At 49.4% G+C, this 17,771-nt stretch overlaps 3 protein-coding genes across 4 annotated transcripts in view; 2 read left to right on the top strand and 1 right to left on the bottom strand.

Moving 5' to 3' along the window:
* LOC128338634 (zinc finger protein 420-like) overlaps positions 1-5,232 on the bottom strand; it is a 29,145-nt gene extending 23,913 nt beyond the window's left edge. Inside the window, exons 1-5 of the mRNA XM_053281354.1 lie at positions 5,103-5,232; positions 3,734-4,166; positions 2,813-2,924; positions 1,931-2,013; positions 238-358 (exon numbers count right to left, since the gene is read on the bottom strand). Of these exons, the coding sequence (XP_053137329.1) occupies positions 238-358; positions 1,931-2,013; positions 2,813-2,924; positions 3,734-4,063 (646 nt within the window). The 5' untranslated portion in view covers positions 4,064-4,166; positions 5,103-5,232. The remainder of the gene's footprint in view (positions 1-237; positions 359-1,930; positions 2,014-2,812; positions 2,925-3,733; positions 4,167-5,102) is intronic.
* Positions 1-13,790, top strand: part of LOC128338529 (zinc finger protein 154-like) — a 117,951-nt gene extending 104,161 nt beyond the window's left edge. Inside the window, exons 1-6 of one of the 2 annotated variants that reach the window (XM_053281121.1) lie at positions 6,041-6,169; positions 7,099-7,615; positions 8,397-8,523; positions 9,435-9,517; positions 10,515-10,635; positions 11,465-13,790. In XM_053281121.1, the coding sequence (XP_053137096.1) occupies positions 7,151-7,615; positions 8,397-8,523; positions 9,435-9,517; positions 10,515-10,635; positions 11,465-12,675 (2,007 nt within the window). In that variant the 5' untranslated portion in view covers positions 6,041-6,169; positions 7,099-7,150 and the 3' untranslated portion in view covers positions 12,676-13,790. Of the gene's footprint in view, positions 1-6,040; positions 6,170-7,098; positions 7,616-8,396; positions 8,524-9,434; positions 9,518-10,514; positions 10,636-11,464 lie in introns of those variants that run through there. The other variant, XM_053281120.1, reaches the window with a different exon arrangement.
* A 1,319-nt stretch (positions 13,791-15,109) lies between these two features.
* LOC128338633 (zinc finger protein 91-like) overlaps positions 15,110-17,771 on the top strand; it is a 32,288-nt gene continuing 29,626 nt past the window's right edge. The window contains exon 1 of the mRNA XM_053281353.1: positions 15,110-15,235. The gene's annotated coding sequence lies outside the window, so the exon portion shown is untranslated. The remainder of the gene's footprint in view (positions 15,236-17,771) is intronic.

The following is a 17,771-nucleotide window of genomic DNA, read 5'->3' as shown; positions in this document are numbered from 1 at the left end:
CGGCAAAGAGAAGAGCACTCACCTCTCAGTTTAGGGAAGGAGGCTTCTCCTAAGCCAAGCCCAGCCATGTGAACAAGCATCCTCTATCACACTGGCTCTCTAGCCCATAGGCAGATCAAACTCAAGACCTGGGCAATATTTCCTCCACATTCTCAGCAGCTGAGAAAACCGGGCCGATCTCTCTGTTTGACTCTCCCCTTCCTGGGAATTTTTTTTTAAAAAAATTGGGAGTCTTACCCAGAGAGGCCAGATTCGCAGCGTTCTCCTCCATGACTTCTCTGTGCAGGGCTCTTTGGGCCGGATCCAGCAGGGCCCATTCTTCCTCTGTGAAATGCACAGCCACATCCTCAAAGGTCACCTAGCCATGAAAGAAGAAGGGAACACTGGATACCTCGCAAATCACAAATTTTGTCTTTCGGGGGTGTGAGACGGGTGGAGGATGTTCCCCTGCAGGTTCATTGGTTATATATTATATATAGTGCTGTTTTTCAACAAAACGGTTAAAAAATGGTTTACGCAGCAAAAAATGGTAAGGGGGAGGGAATGGTGCTCTGTCTCAAGTGGTCTCAGATTCTTACTGTAGTGACCAGCCTCCCCACGCTCTAAGAAGTTAACAGGAAGTGAACCCTTGTCTTGACTGACAGGCTGGTGAACTCCAGGACTCAATGAATCAGTACAACAGGTGGGTGGGAACTAGAGAGCTGTTGCTGGGATTTCCGAGAAGAAGAAAGGAAATTTCTGCTTGGAGCATGGAGAGAGACATGCAGCAGTGGAGCTTGCTACAGCAGGATGACCGTAGATCCTTGTGAGACAGGATTGTAGGAGGCTTGATTCTCATCTGGATTTGGTGAGTTCAAGGACAGGAAGCCAGGGCTTTGGGAATTCAGCACAGGAAACAGGTTGTTTAGTCAGACTTTGCATCAGGAATTTATATTTCTTCATTTATGTGCACTGTGCGTGTGTGCACATTGTCCTAAATATCTGTTCTTTGCAACTGAGTAACTAAGATTTCAAAGTGTGCCGCCTTACAGCCAGCAAGGCGTATTGAAATATTCTTGTAACCCACTAAGTATTTAAACCCTAAAAGCCTTAGATGGAACTAGTCTGTAGTAATTTTAATAAAAAGTCTTTTTCTCTGTTCTTTACTTTTTACAAGCCTCCAAGGGTAGGTTATTAGCCGCGCGGGAGAAAGCGGGGGCGGGAGGGGGATTTCTATGGTGTAAAACTCTCAATGAGAGCTTGGCCAAATTAACAATTAACTCCACGTTAAGGCAGACGCCTGGGAGAACAATGGATTTATACACTTGCTTGTTAGCAAGGAGGAAAAGGGGAACAGGGATCTCTGATCACTCCAATTCTCATTCAGAGTCACCTGTAGGAGAGACCTGATGGCAGCAGTAACCTACCAGAACCTCAGGGTTGACTAGAATATTTTCTTTTTCTTTCTGGGTTTTGGAAAATTAAAGATTTTTAACAGCCAAGCCGCTTCTCAGATGAATGACCCAGCTGATAGGAGTCCCTCATGAACTAGGTAACTGATGCAGAAGCTGTAAACTGGTTTAGCCTGGTCAGGGAGATTAATCATTAACCTGGAAAGGAACATTTCCACACACCAGTACGCCACACTCACCAAAAACACACTGTGGAGATCCCGGCCAAAGCCACTGGGAAAGATGCTCTCTCGAGATTCAGAGGCACTGATGCTGTCCCCCTGCTTGGACTGCAGAGCTAACCCTTTCAAAAGGTACCTTCTTGCTGAGTTAGCCAGACTCAGGTCTTCCTAGCTGGTGACAACTTCAAGGCCTACTAGCCAGCAGCTTTGAAAGATGCCCCAGGAAAGGGAGCGTCTTCCAGGGCTGGAGAGATGACCAGGGAATAGAAGTCTTCAGTCCCATCTTAACTCCTCCTCCCCCAACAACCCCTCCCCTACCTGATTCCGTCCTCCTGAAGCTTCTTCCGCTCCCCTGGAAAGAAGAGATGGATGAGGACACCTGGGCAGTCTCATTCCAGCATCTGCCAAAGACACCAAAGTGATGGGAAGGTGGAGGAGAATGAACGAGAGAAAGAAACATGTAGAATTTAAAAATCCTTTTCATGTTGGCTTTTTGCAGAATTCAAAATGCAGATATAATGTCAAGAACTCTCTCCATGCATTATACTTTTAAACTGCAGGAGAGGCTGGAGAAGAGGGTCTACCCCCCAAAGAATCAAGGGAGCATAAACTCAGGGCAAGGATTTCAGAGGCTCTCCCTCCATCAAGTCTATCAGAAAGGCAGAGGGGCAAGAGGTTAAAAGAGGAATGGGGCAAGGAAAGGCCTTCCAGGGGAGGTTTTTTGGACACACCCCTTCCTGGTTTTTCCAAAGTAAAGATGGGTGTAGAGTAGAGCTGGTCTTTCAGTAGTGTGTATGAACTGTCTGTGTTGCTAAGCAGGGCCTGCCATGGTTTGCTTTAGGATGGGTGACAACACAGTAGAACTGTAAGGTGTGGCAGAGGGATCATTTAGCAGGAAAGCTGTAAGGTGGGAGATGTGACTGTTTCAAATGATCATTCATCCTTGACACATATCTTGTTTTTATGTACGCTTTTATAATTAAGCGCTATGAAAGAAAAAGTGACTCTGAATGTATAGGCTTAGTAGATGATGCCTGAAACAGAATATTTCCAAAACTTCAGAAGAGGCTGGAAGGGAGCACCTTCCCCAGAGGGACTTAGGGGAACATCAAAAGCAGACCACAGACAGCAGGGATATTTGAGAGAGAGGGAGAAGAAGGGGGAGTCCACCCCATCTCTCATTAACTAGCAAGGCCGTACCTCCATCCCCCTCCTGTTCGATCCCGCTGGATGGCAGCCTCTGCCTGGTGTCTGATGGAGCCTCCTCTGCCTCAGGGAAATCAGGGCCGGCTTCTGACAGCAGATCTTGCATCTGAAAGAGACAGAAGAAGAGATTCTCAGGAGCAGGGAGCAGGGGTGCACTCAGGTAATTTTGGAGCCTGGACCTAAAGACCTTTGGAGCTTCCCTCCCCTGCTGAAGGCCTCCCTCCCACTGCAAGTTAAGCATCATCCTGCTACACACACACATTCCCGTCCCACATTTTACTTTCCCCACTCCCCCCACCCTTCTCTCTAAAGCACCCGGCACAGGTTATAAATCACATTGGGCCACCTGGTGCAGTGCGGGCCAGAAGTGACCATACCACCCGGGATAGTCTAAAGAGGATTTGGGGGCCCCCAGGGGGTGTGGAGGCCCTGGACGAAAAAGAAGGTTGATGAAGAGGGGATTGAGGGGGATGGAGTAGATTTGAGCAAGGAGGAGCATGGATAGAAATGCAAGGGATAAGGGAGAGGGATAGAAAGTGAAACACCAAGTGAGCAGAAATGCATGCAGAGCGGAGGAAATCTATTATGAATAAATTTCAGGGGTCAGAGGGCCACTGACAGGGAGAGAGGGATGAGAAAGGAAATAGTGCAGGAAAGGCCTAGAGAGAGTTGCCTTCTACCGAGTCAGACCCTTGGTCCATCTCGTTCAGGATTGTCTACTCTGAGTGGCAGCAGCTCACCAAGGGTTCAGGCAGGAGTCTTGCTCAGCCCTACCTGGAGATGCTGCCAGGGATGGAACGTGGGAATGGAGTGATTTCCAAGTTCTCTGGCAACTTCTGCCTTGTTTTAGGGTCTCCTGCCTCATCTTCTCAGCTTTCTGCAACTCACAAACGCTAAGAGAAGCCGCTTTCTCACCTGCTGCTTTTTTGGCTTCTGCTCCTCTGCCCGGCTCAGGAGGAAACCTTCTACCAGAGCCACCGCCTGGGAAGTGGTCTCCGCTCCGCATCCCCTGACCCAGCTCTCCATCTCCGCCGGCAGGATGGTCAGGAACTGCTCCAGCACCACCAGGTCTACGATCTGCTTCTTGGTGTGCCTTCCCAGCATCTTCTGCTCAGCCCTTTCCCAGAATTCCCTGCTGTTCCCAGCCTGGCTGTCCCCAGGGCACTTTCCTGCTTCCGGTCCAGCCGACTTTTCCTTTTCTATCTTTAATCCCTGCTCCAAGGCAGCTCTGAGAAATATCTCCATGTTGAGGGATGGAGATGTTTGGCACCCAGATTCCACCTTATGGATCTCCTCCCTGTAGGTTTTGCTGGTCAAAGACCGAATAAACTTATAACTTATAACCTCCCTGTAGAAGGAGAAGGAGAGAAATGCTAAGAGTCTAAGAGGAACTAAAAAGATTGTGTGGGGGCAGGCAAAGGGGTCTTCCCTTGCGGCCCTGAATCCAGCATCCTTCCCTGCTCACTCCCCTGCCCTCAGCTTTCCCACACCTGGGAGCATCTTTGCTGGTTCCAAGCACTCCATCCTCCCCATCTTGATTTAGCCCTCAAAGTCCAAGGACAGGTGTGGGTGTTCTGGTGTGCTTATCCAAGACCAATATCCCAGTCTTAGGAAGCACTTGTGATAACAGCTGATATTTTCTTCCCCTATGAGAACTTAATGCTGCCTGGCGGTGTAACACTTGTGGTGAGCTTGAGAGAGGAAAGAAAACCTAATGAGAATGTTGAATTAGTAGCCTCTCTTTTACTTACGCTGACTGAACTGATATGCAAAACAGTTTTATAGGCAAAATATCTGGTTTTCCCTTGCCCTTTTTCTCTTGAGCAACCTTGTACATAGGAACACAGCAAGCTGCCATATATTGAGTCAGAACATTGGTCTATCTAGCTCAGGATTGTCTTCACAGACTGGCAGCAGCTTCTCAGCCCTGTCTTGCTATGGTTAATTCTGCAAAATATCCATACTTGGGAAAGGGAGGACAGGGTGGGGCACTGCAGCTGAGCCCAGTGGAGGCCGCCCAGCCCCCCTGGTGGTGTGGGGCAAGGAGCAGAGCAAGAGCTACGCTGCCAGCCCCATGGCCAGAGGTTGGCAGCCAGATGATATTGCTTACTAGCCAGCAATACCTTGCAGCCGCACCACAAGGGGATCCAGGGAATCACGTCTAGAGTCAATGCACCTTATCAGCAGAGCAGTGCTAATCAAAGGAAAGCCAGTTTTTTATTTTTTTTAAAAAATACTGTTATGCTTGCTATTGCAAAGAGTAAAATGCAAAACATGCACGTACCTTGGGGTCCAAGCCGGGTTGCTTTGTGGATTTATTCCGGGACCGACACACACAGACCTGTTCCTGCCTCCTTCTGCTAGCAACGGAGCTTGCAAAGCAGAACCACCGCCTGAGCATGCTCAGCGAGCAGAATACACTAGACTACTTCAGCCACCTAGAGTCTACAGGCATGCTGCATTTGGGAGCCATCATGGTGATGTTACATACACTTAAAAGCATCAGGATGTCTATAAGCCTGGAAAGGTTTCCTGTTTTCTCACGATCTGAGGGAGGAACACACAGGCGGCCCTTTGCAGTTCCGGACTTGGGGGTCACACTTCAAACGTGGAAAATGGCATCGCCTGAGTTCTTGAACTGCCTCCAGCCTTTGCTGAGCTTCCTGGAAATGAATCTTTGCAACTCTGCTGAACTCCCAGAAGGATCCCTTTGAAGAGGAGTTCTGGTAGACGGTGCCTTTAGATCAGGCTTCCTCAACCTGCGTCCTTCCAGATGTTGATGAACTACAACTCCCAGCACACCCAGCCACAATAAATTGTGGGATTACTAGCCTGTGGGATTTTTTTTTAATGAAAGCAAACTACTTAGGTAATTATCTTCAGAATACCTCTAAAACCAAGAAAGAGGGAATGTTGGAGGTCTGAGAATCTGCTCTTTAAAAAAAATAATTCCTCATTAAAGTAGAAAGTTTGTTTTAAAAGGTATTTTGTAATGTAAAAGCAATCTTCGTGTCTGATCACGGCAGATCAAGAACTCAACGCTAAGCAGTTTCCCACGGCTGCAGTGTGACACCAAGTCTAGAACTGCAAAGTTTGTAAGTAAACAGGAGACGTTTATGCTTGTAAGTGTATATAATATAACGACGAGTCCCAAGTGCAGCATAGCTTTAGATGGTTTTGCCTCTAGGTGGCTGAAGTAGTCTAGTGTCTTCTGGTTGCTGAGCATGCGCAGCCGGGATTTCTGCTTTGCATCGCAATTTGCAAGCTGCAGCCCTATCAAAGGTATAGAGACGGACGTCCGAGTGTCGGTCCAGCTATTCATCAATTATTCCACACTACTAGGATCCCAAGGTACGTGCCTGTTTTGCATCCCACGCTTTGCAAAAGCAACAATCGCAGCTTTGATGAACCCTGCTCTGCTTCTAAGGGGAAGGGTGCTCTCTAGACGGGATCTCGTGGATCTCCTTGTGATGGGGCTGGAATGTATGACTGGCTAGTGGAAAATGATGTCTGGCTACCAAGCTCTGCAGCCAACTAATGGCGCAGCCGGGAAATGACTTGATTAGCAAGCCAGAGGTTGCGGGTTCGAATCCCCGCTGGTGTGTTTTCCCAGACTATGGGAGACACCTCTATCGGGCAGCAGCGATCTGGGAAGATGCTGAAAGGCATCATCATCTCAGACTGCGGGGGAGGAGGCAATGGCCAAGCCCTCCTGGATTCCACCAAAGACAACCACAGGGCTCTGTGGGTGCCAGGAATCCACACCTATACAGCTGTGCTCCTTGCAAAACTGGGAAAGGTGGGTTGATTTGTCCTGTTTGGATGTGAGGCGGGACTGAGGCCACACCACTCAGCACTGAAGCTCGGACCTGGCATCTGCCATTCAAGTAGAGAGAGTGCCTCTGAGGAAGCGCAGAGTGTGCATCCTTTCTCTCTCATCCCGCTCCCATCCCTTTGTGCTGCGGAGAGAGGCAAAAAGAAATGTGGCAGGGGTGGGGGCACACACACAACACATGCATATGTGTAGAAGTGTGTATCTTTGTGTATGTGTGTTTTACCTATGATGTATATGAGATCACAATGTTAGCCCCCCTCCCCTGCTGATTCGTCCCCAGCCCCGCATCCCTCGAGGGATGCCACTGTGGCTAGGCACTGAAGCTAGAATGAAGGGAAGGGTGCTTGGTTCCGTAGCCTGCAAGGGAAGCCCCCCTCTTACCTGCCCCACACACTGTCTTTCTAATTTCTCTTTGACTCTTAGTGTTTCTCTTCTTCTCCTACAGGGAGGAGATCCGTGAGGTGGAATTTGGGTGCCAATAATCTCCATCCCTCAACATGGAGGTATTTTCCAGAACTGCCTTGGAGCAGGAATTAAAGATAGAAAAGGAAGATTCGGATGGTCAAAAAGCAGGAAAAGGACCCAAGGCCACCCAGACAGGGAGCAGCAGGGAATTCTGGGAAAGAGCTGAGCAGAAGATGCTAGGAGGAGTCAAAGAGGACGCCACCAGCCCAGATGTGCAGCACCAAAGCTTTAGGCAGCTTTGCAACCAGGAGGCTGAGAGACCCCGAGAGGTTTGCAGCCAACTCCACAGGCTTTGCTGCTGGTGGCTGAAGCCAGAAAGGCACACCAAGAAGCAGATCGTAGACCTGGTGGTGCTGGAGCAGTTCCTGACCATCCTGCCCGCAGAGATGGAGAGCTGGGTCAGAGAATGCGGTGCGGAGACCACTTCCCAGGCGGTGGCTCTGGTAGAAGGTTTCCTCCTGAGCCGGGCAGAGGAGCAGAAGCCGGAAGAGCAGCAGGTGAGAGAGTGGCTTCTCTTAGCCCTCATCCTAGCCCTCATCCTAGCCCTCATCCTAGCCCTCAACACCTTCTCAGCAAATAGCTGAGAAGATGAGGCAGGATAACATAAAACAAGGCAGAAATTGCCCAAGAACTTGGAAATGGCTCATGGAGATGATCCACCCACCTCAGCACCCTCATGGGTCAGGGACCTTCTTCAGGATCTGGCCATAGCCCAGTTTAGTGGCAGAGCATCTGCTCTGCATGCAGAAAGTAGAGCTGGTCTTGTGGTAGCAGGCATGTCTTGTCCCCTTAAATAAGCAGGGTCCACCCTGGTTGCGTATGAATGGGAGACTTGATCTGTGAGCACTGCAAGATATTCCCCTTAGTAGGGGATGGAGCTGCTATGAGAAGAACATCTAGGTTACAAGTTCCCTCCCTGGCAGCATTACCAAGGTAGGGCTGAGAGAGAATCCTGCCTGCAGCCTTGGAGAAGCCGCTGCCAGTCTGTGTAGACAATACTGAGCTAGATGGACCAATAATCTGACGCAGTATGTGGAAGCTTCCTATGTTCCTGAGTCCCAGATTCCACCCCTGGCAGCATCTCCAGGTGGGGCTGGGAAAGACTCCTGACTGGACCCATGGAGAGCTGCTGCCAGTCAGTGTTGACAATTCTGTGTGAGATGAACCAAGAGCCTGACTCGGTATAAAGATCTTTCCTCTGGGTTTTTCCTGCACCATTCCCTTTCTCATCCCTCCTCGGAGTCTTCCCTGAGAAATCTCCTCTCCTCTCTCCTGCAGATGCAAGGCCTGCTGTCAGAAGCGGCCCCTGATTTCTCCAAGGCCAAGAAGTCTCCATCAGACACAAGGAAGAGGCCACCGTCCAGCCAGATCTCTCAGGAGGATGGTGGAGCTTCCGCCTTGCTAGGTATGGTGAGAAGGAGCAGACGCACCCCTGGTTCTCCCTCTCTCTCTCTCTCTCTCTCTCTCTCTCCAGTATCCCTGCTGTGTTGTCTGTGATCTGCTTTGAGGTTCCCCTGAGCCCGTTTGAGGAAGATGCTCCTTTCCAGCCTCTTGTGAGGTTTTTTGTTTCAGCAATCTCAGGAGTTTTCTACTCAAGCCTGTACAATCAGGGATTTTTTCTTTTCTTTTCTTTATTATTTATTTAACATATTTATATACCGCCCCAAACGCAAGTCTTTGGGCGGTTTACAACAATAAGATACATCTAACAAAGACAAAGGTTAAAACATTACAACACTTTAAAATGTAAAACAATGTTAAAAGTATTAGAAACCATCGGTATCTAATAAAAGCCTGGGTGAACAAATGTGTCTTGACAGCCATTTTAAAAGTTCTAAGAGATGGGGTGGCTCTTATTTAGGAACATAGGAAGCTGCCATATACTGAGTCCGTAGGGGGGTGCACAGAACCGGCTGGTCCGGTTCGGTCCGGCCCCCATCAAACCCTGCCCCAGTCCAGTCCGGTCTGAGGGGGTTCACGAAAGTTTGCTGTTGTTGTTTTTAAAAAATAATTTTTAAAATACATGTAGCCCTTTCGGGGGGGCTTCCTGTAGGCCGTGGGGTGGGGGGGTCCGCGAAGGTTCCCCCTCCCCCCACCAGCCTCTTTTGGGGGTTAGTCTCTCTTCTCCAGCCTCTCTTGCAGTTTAAAAGTATCAGGCATTAAGGCAATTGTCGAGACTGTATCTGCATTTTGAATTCTGCAAAAAGCCAATGTGAAGAGGTTGTTTTTTTTAGGACAGGAGGATTTGTTTCTCTCTCTCTCTCTCTCTCTCTTTCATTCTCCTCTGTCCTCCCATCTCTCTTGTGTTCTTTGCAGGTGCTGGAAGGACACAGCTCAGACATCCTGCCCCATCTCTCCGTTCCAGTGGGGCGGAAGAAGCTTCAAGAGGATGGGATCAGGTAGGAGAGGGGCTGTTGGGGAAGGAAGATGCAGGACGGACAGAGGACCTCTATTCCTCAGTTATCCCTCTGGGCCTGGAAGAAGCTCTCTTTCCTTGGGCTTCTGTCAAAGCTGCTGGCTAGTAGGCCTTGAAGTAGCCACCGGCTAGGAAGGGTTGAACCTGGCTAACTATGCAAGTGGGCACCTTCGAAACTGTTAGCTCACCAGTCAATAGCAGGGGAGAAAATCTGTGCCTCTTCATGTCGAGAGAGTGTCTTTCCCAGTGGCTTGGGCTGGGGTCTCCACTCTTTGTTTTTGCTGAGAATCAGAGCCCCTTTGAGAAACGGCACCATTTCCCTCCCATTATGTTTTTCGCTGTGTAAACCATTTTGAACCTCTTTGTTGAAAAGTAATACAGGGAGTTTGTTTATACGTTGGATCAATCCGCTGCTAACTGAGCAAACAGACACCTTTTAAAGTGGTGCTTCTCTTGTATTTAGCAGGAGGAGAGCAACTGGCCCTCTCCAACCCCAGCACAGCATCCCTCCAGAGGCTGTTGCTGGTACCTGCCTTATGTTCCTTTTCAGAATGTGAGCCCTTTGCAGACAGGGGACCATCTTATTGATGTATTTCTACGTAAACCCCTTTGAGAACTTTGGTAGAAGAGCGGTAGATAAGTATCCGTTGTACTAGTAGTAGATGTTCATAACCCGGAAATCATTTAGTTCCCAGGAGAGAGGACTTGTTTGTATCTGCGGGTTGGTGTTTGTAAGTTGGGGGCTTCATTAATTGAATATATTATGGAGTTTTGATAGTAAGGATGGGTCATTTGTAAGTCGGGTGTTTGTAAGTTGTGGAATTTCTGTATATAAATACAATGGATGTGGCTGCAGGGAAACATCTCCCTCCCTTCTCACACCACCTTTCCTGAATGACCCTTTTGGATTGTGTTAGAAGGAAAAGTAGATGTTTGTGATCTGCAGGGTATTCAATGTTTCCTTCCTCTATCCTGGCTAGGTGACCTTTGAGGATGTGGCTGTGCATTTCACGGAGGAGGAGTGGGCGCTGCTGGATCCGGCCCAAAAAGCCCTGCACAGGGAAGTCATGGAGGAGAACGCTGGGAATCTGGCCTCTCTGGGTAAGACTCACTCCTGTCCCCTGAAAGAGGACAATACAATTGAGAAAAAAATTGATCTGCTTTGCTAGGCTGGTGAGAACGTAGTGAAAATATTGCCCAGGTCTCGAGTTTGATTTGCTTATGGGCCAGAGAGCCTGTGCAATAGAGAAGGCTTGTTCGCATGGCCAGGCTTGGGTTAGGGGAAACGTCTGTCCCTAAATCTTAAGACCAAGGTTGGGGTGGGAAGAAGTGATCATTTGGTTGGGCAGGAGAGGTTTTGTCCCGGCCCCAGTCAGCAGCTGGGTGCAACTGCGAGACAGGACAAACCTGCCTTATGACTGGTTGTGCAAGCAAGCCTAGTAGTTAGTGTCAGACTAGAACCTGGAAGATCTGGGTTCAGGTACCCCCTCAGCAAGCAAGGGGGCTCATTGGATGGCTTTGAAACAAGCATCTATGACATCCTTCGTCAGATGGTTTGGGGGGTATACAGGTTTGATATTAATGCATTAAACAAAACTCAACCCTGAGGAGGCTCTCTCTGACTGACCCTGAAGACATGATGCGGCCTCAGATGGGAACAGGCTTTGGATCAGGCTCTGTCTAAAACTCTCATCACCCTGTGGCCTCTTGGTAAGGGCCAAGAGATTGAACTTGGTCAGTTCAGTTTGCAGTGTGCTTTCCATTTCCTTCCTTAATTTCAGTCCAATAAGATGTAGTGTAATCACAAAGCCATCAACTATGGGAGAAAATGCCAGCTTCTTGTTTGCAATTCCACCATTTCTTCTCATACATTCTCCTTAAGGCTCTTTTTGTATCCAAGACTCTAACCAGTTTTCTCTCCTGGTTCCAGAAGGTGAAAGTTGGAAGAATGAGGAAAAACCCAGCGGAGGCATTTTGGGAGATACAAGATGCGGGGAAAGAGAACAACAGAAACGAAAAACGGGAGCAAAACGGAAGAACAGCAATGGATCATCCCCTTCGCATCATGGAACCCAACAAATGCAGAAAGAAAGAGAGAGAAGTGTGTGTCCTCCACATAGGAAAAATGCCAGTTCAGAACCAGCCTCTCAACCTCAGTGGGAAATGCGGGCAAGGGAGAAACTACATGGAAGTTTGGAGTTTAGAAACTGCTCCAGCCAGAGTGGCGATCTTATTCAACACAATAGAACCCACACTGGGGAGAAACCACATACGTGCATGGAGTGTGGAATGAGCTTCCGCACAAGTGGAAACCTTCATTTACACCATAGAATTCACGCTGGGGAGAAACCACATAAGTGCATGGAGTGTGGAAAGAGCTTCCGCTCGAGTGGAAAACTTAATTTACACCATAGAACTCACACAGGAGAGAAACCACATCAGTGCTTGGAGTGTGGAAAAAGCTTCAGTGAGAGAGTAGCTGTGAAATCACACCATAGAACCCACACTGGGGAGAAACCACATCAATGCTTGGAGTGTGGAAAGAGCTTCAGCACAAGTGGAAGCCTTACTAGACATCATAGGATCCACACTGGGGAGAAACCACATGAATGTTTACAATGTGGAAAGCGCTTCTGCACCAAGGGAGATCTTTATATCCACCTTAGAACCCACACTGGGGAGAAACCACACAAGTGCTTGGAGTGTGGGAAGAGCTTCAGTGAGAGGGGAGCTCTGAAATCGCACCAGAGAACCCACACTGGGGAGAAACCATATCGATGCTTGGAGTGTGGAAAGAGCTTCAGCACGAGTGGGAACCTTACTAAACACCATAGAAGCCACACTGGGGAGAAACCCCATAAGTGCATGGAATGTGGAAAGAGCTTCATCCAGTGTGGAGATCTTACTGTACACTACAGAACCCACACTGGGGAAAAACCTTATGAATGTCTGGTGTGTGGAAAGCGCTTCAGCCGGAGCGGAGGGCTTGCTATACACCAGAGAATTCACACGGGAGAGAAACCATATAAACTAGCCGACCAAGCGCAGAGCAGCTGCACCCCTAGTTCTCTCTGTCTCTCCCCCCACATCAGCCCCATTTCGTTCTCCCTCCACCCCAGTCTGTTCCCTCCCCTCCCCTAGTTCATTCTCCCCTGCCCCCTCACCCTGCCGCCGTAGTCTCTGCCCCAGTTTCTGGTCTCCATGGGAGGGAGCTGGTGTGATGGGCTTCCCTGGCTGGCCCGGTGGTGCGGGACTCAGTCTTAGGAAAGAGGGTCAGTGGGAGGAAAGCTCCCTGTTATTCGGAGGCCCTGAGGGGTTGCTTTTGCCATACAGGTGGGGGAACTGCCTTAGGATCCTCTCAGGCACCCCGCCCTGCCCTAACTGGATATTGTGTTGCCCCCTCACGGCCTTAGAGCAGCCAGCCCAGGACAGAAGCATTCACTCAGGAGGTCGGTTGTGGTCTGTTCTCAGAAGTGCTGGAGTTGAGTCTTGGACTGCAGCCACCAGTTCTTTCTCCCTCGGCAGCCGGCGGCCATGTTTTTCCTCTCCGTCTGGCCGGCCTGGCCTCTAGTTTGCTGCCGTCACCGTCTACCCCGCACGCTCCACTCGCCTGCCCGCTGCTGTTGTTGCCGCTGGCCACCCTCTTTCCCCCCACCCCTCTGGCCACGTCACCACTCACCAGCGTTTTGTTTCCCCACCAGCCAACTGGCCAGCCACCGCCATTTTTTCCCCCCTCCCGGCCATCCCCGTTGCTATCCTGAACACTCGCGAGAGCTGCCACGCATGGGATTAGCGGTGGGTATGTCTAAGAGAAATAAATATAAAGAAAGATGTTTAGAGTGTGGAAAGAGCTTCCCCATAAGTGGAAAACTTGCTCTACACCATAGAACTCACACTGGGGAGAAACCACCTAAGTTAATGGAGTGTGTAAAGAGCTTCCTCCAGTGTGGTCAGCTAACTAGACATTGTAGGACCTACACTGGGCACAAAACCACATGAATGTTGAGGATATCAAAAGAGCTTCAGGAGGAAGACAAGCCTTACTGCAGTTGAGCAAACTCCTAGAGAATAAAATTCACAAGCAGGAAACTGAAGACAGACTTAAGAATCTGCCTCGCTGTAAAATAGAAGACCTTGAGAACTTTCTTCTTTTGACTCAACTTGCTTTTACCCTTGTTATCTTCTGAGGGAACTGGGACCCACTGTTGATAGCTGTGTTTTGGGATCTGTTTTTATGAATAAATGAGCATAACATACCAAGTGATTCATGAATATTAGTGTTTCACAGCATAAACGTTCTTTTCATTGACTCCGAATACATTTCTGTATTGGTCAGTACAGACAATACTGAGCTGGATGGACCAATGGTGTGGTTGAGTTTGGGAGATTCATATGTTCTTCTGGAGCACCCACAGCTCAGTGGAAGAGCACCCAGAAGGTAACAGGTTCAATCCTTGCCAGCAATTCCAGGTAGGGCTGTGCAAGATCTCACCTAATACCTTGGAGGATTGCTGCCAGTCAGTGTAGACCAGGGCTGAACAACTTTGGCGATATAGGAAGATGCTGAAAGGCATCATCTCACACTTCGTGGGAGGAGGCAATGGTAAACCCCTCCTGTATCCTACCAAAGAAAACCACAGGGCTCTGTGGTTGCCAGAAGTCAAAATCAACTTGGTTGCCAGGAGTCAAAATCAACTTGACGGCACACTTTACCTTTTACTTTTACTATAGCTATCTCCAACGAAGTATGAGATGATGCCTTTCAGCATCTTCCTATATCACTGCTGCCTGATATAGGTGTTTCCCATATTCTGGGGAACATACCAGTGGGGATTCGAACCAACAACCTCTTGGTTGTTTGGCAAGTCATTTGTGCCATTAGGTGGCACAGGGGGAAGTAGTGAAATAGTTAAGTAATAACTAATACAACCCTGCTAACTTGGCAAAGAGGAACCTTTTAATGTGGTGATTCTCTTTATTTAGCAGGGTGAGAGTAACTGGCCCTATCCACACCCAGCACAGGACCTTCAGTGACTGTTGCTGGTGTCTATCGTATGTTTCTTTTTGGATTGTGAGCCCTTTGGGGACAGGGAGCCATCTTATTTATTTCTTATTTCTCTGTGTAAGCTGCCCTGAGCCATTTTTGGAAGGGAGGTATAGAAATTGAATTATTAATAATAATAATAATAAATAATAATTAATAATAATAATAAACTTTGTTCAATAAACTGAACAAGCTTCAGTTTCCACTCTGTTACATTCTGCTAATATTTCCCACTCTGAAAGCACTATTTCATCAGGTACCAATTTTCCTCATCCTGTTTCTAACAGGACGTTTGAACTCATCCACTCAATTATAGCTACCGCCCCACCCTCCGCCGCAACCCTTGCAGTTTGTAAGTAAACAGGAGACTTTCCCACGGTTGTGGAGTGTGGACATCCTTCTGCTTGTAAGTGTATATCACGCCTGCTCAACTTTGAGCATAGATCAATGACGGGTCCCAAGTGCAGCATAGCTGTAGAGGTTTTGCCTCTAGGTGGCTGAAGTATTCTAGTGTCTTCTGGTTGCTGAGCATGCGCAGCCGGGATTTCTGCTTTGCATTGCAATTTGCAAGCTGCAGCCCTATCAAAGGTATAGAGACGGACGCCCGAGTGTCGGTCCAGCTATTCATCAGTTATACCACACTACTAGCATCCAAAGGTACGTGCCTGTTTTGCATCCCACGCCTTGCAAAAGCAACAATCGCAGCTTTGATGAACCCTGCTCTGCTTCTAAGGCGAAGGGTGCTCTCTAGACGGGATCTCGTGGATCTCCTTGTGATGGGGCTGGAATGTATGACTGGCTAGTGAAAAATGATGTCTGGCTACCAAGCTCTGCAGCCAACTAATGGCGCAGCAGGGAAATGACTTGATTAGCAAGCCAGAGGTTGCCGGTTCGAAACCCCGCTGGTATGTTTTCCCAGACTATGGGAAACACCTATATGGGGCAGCAGCGATCTAGGAAGATGCTGAAAGGCATCATCGTCTCATACTGTGAGGGAGGAGGCAATGGTCAACCCCTCCTGTATTCTACCAAAGAGAACCACAGGGCTCTGTGGGTACCAGGAATCCATACCTATACAGCTGTGCTCCTTGCAAAACTGGGAAAGGTGGGTTGATTTGTCCTGTTTGGATGTGAGGCGGGACTGAGGCCACACCACTCGGCACTGAAGCTCGGACCTGGCATCTGCCATGAAAGTTGAGAGAGTGCCTCTGAGGAAGCGCAGAGTGTGCTTCCTTTCTCTCTCCTCCCGCTCCCATCCCTTTGTGCAGCGGAGAGAGGCAAAAAGAAATGTGGCAGGGGTGGGGGCACACACACACACAACACATGCATATGTGTAGAAGTGTGTATCTTTGTGTATGTGTGTTTTACATATGATGTATATGAGATCACAATGTTAGCCCCCCACCCACACACACACATGCTGATTCGCCCCCAGCCCCGCACCCCTCGAGGGACGGCCCTGCGGCTAGGCACGGAAGCGAGATCTCCCTGCATGCACAGCAGATACCCTAAGGGATCTTAGGGTGGTGAGCACCTACAGGGTGCTCACCTGTAGTCTCCCATTCAAATGCAAAGAAGAGGAGCCCCGTGCAGGAGGGTGCAGAGCTTGGTCGAGAGACGTCAGTTTTTCCGGTAATACATTCCAGTCCCATCACAAGGAGATCCATGCGATCATGTCTGGAGAGGAGAGCTGGTCTTGTGGCAGCAAGCATGACTTGTCCCCTGGGCTGAGCAGGGTTCGCCCTGGTTTGCATTTGAAAGGGAGACTCCATGTGTGAGCACTGGAAGCTCTTCCCCGCAGGGGATGGAGCCACTCTGGGAAGAGCATGTAGGTTCCAAGTTCCCTCCCTGGCAGCATCTCCAAGAGAGGGCTGAGAGAGACTCCTGCCCGCAACCTTGGAGAAGCCGCTGCCAGTCTGGGTAGACAATCCTGTGCTTGCTGGACCAAGGGTCTGACTCCGTAGAAGGCAGCTTCTTGTGTTCCGATATCCCCTGGGCTGGGATGAGCCCTGGGGCAGCAGCAGCAGGGGGCTGGGAGAAGCTGGGCTCCCTTCCCCGGACCAGACACAGCGTCCTTTGCAGCTGATCTCCAGCAGGCCTGCTGCTCTGGTGGGCTACGGAGGGCAGTGGCCAGGAGGGGGCCAGGGGCTTTGGGCTGCTCCTTCCAGCTGGCAGCCAGCTGCTGACTTCATGGGCCCACCGCAGAAGTGTTGGGCTGAGCATTAGGAACAGGAGGAGCAGCAGGGAGAACTCAGGCCGTGGCCATCACGGGGGGGGGGGGGAGACCACTACCAACCTTGGCCTGCCCAGCTGCTCCCTCCCCCCTCCCGCATTCCCCAGAATCCCTGCAGAAGGGCAGGAGGCTGGCTGTGGGGCGTGGCGAGGAAAGGGCTGAATCAAAGGCACTTCTCAGCCACACGGGAGTCCAGAGATTGAGATGCTCCTACCTGCGTCTCCTCTTGGAGGGGGCCCTCCTTTCTGCAGGGCTGATCCTGCAGCCCCCCAGCCGGATGCTGCTCGTCTTGGCCCGCTCAAGGCAAAGGGGCAGTGCTTTGGACCTGTGGCCCGAAAAGCAGCTCTGTGCAAAAGAGAGGCATGGTGGTTCGAGTGCTGGACTAGGGCCAGGGAGACCCGAATTCGAACCCGTGCTCAGCCATGAGTGTGTCTAGGTTGACTGCTTTTCTCAGCCGAACCTACCTCGCAGGGTCGTTGTGAGGCTAAACATAGGTACGTCTGTCTGGGCTTCACAGGAAGAGTGAGGTCTATGGGTAAAAATAACTTTTAAAATGAAGTATCGAAGAAGAAAGCCAGGCCCTGCTGATTTTGAAAATTTGACGTATGCAATAATAATCGAGCTTTTAAGAAGTCTGACCATGTCAGTCAGGGCCTGCTCATGGAGGCCATGAAATCACGTCGGACGAGGGGCCCCCAGAGCCCCTGTTGAAATTCCCCAAGAAATCCAGTCTGTGCGATTTCAACACCGCTCTGCGAGGGAGATTGTTATCAGATGTTCAAGGTATGCAAACATAAAGTTTGCATAAAGTTTGTTAAACAGAAAGTTTAAACATAAACATAAAGTTTCTTTGCATACAAACTTTAGTTTGATAGCAACAAAGTTTGATGTAAAGATAAACATAAAGTACAGATATAAACATAACACAGAAAGGAGAGCTGGTCTTGTGGTAGCAAGCAT

The sequence above is a fragment of the Hemicordylus capensis genome, chromosome 16, assembly GCF_027244095.1.
Source record: "Hemicordylus capensis ecotype Gifberg chromosome 16, rHemCap1.1.pri, whole genome shotgun sequence".
Taxonomy (NCBI): Eukaryota; Metazoa; Chordata; class Lepidosauria; order Squamata; family Cordylidae; genus Hemicordylus; species Hemicordylus capensis.
Note: the sequence above shows the minus strand (reverse complement) of the source record. Positions and strands in the feature narration are given on the sequence as shown.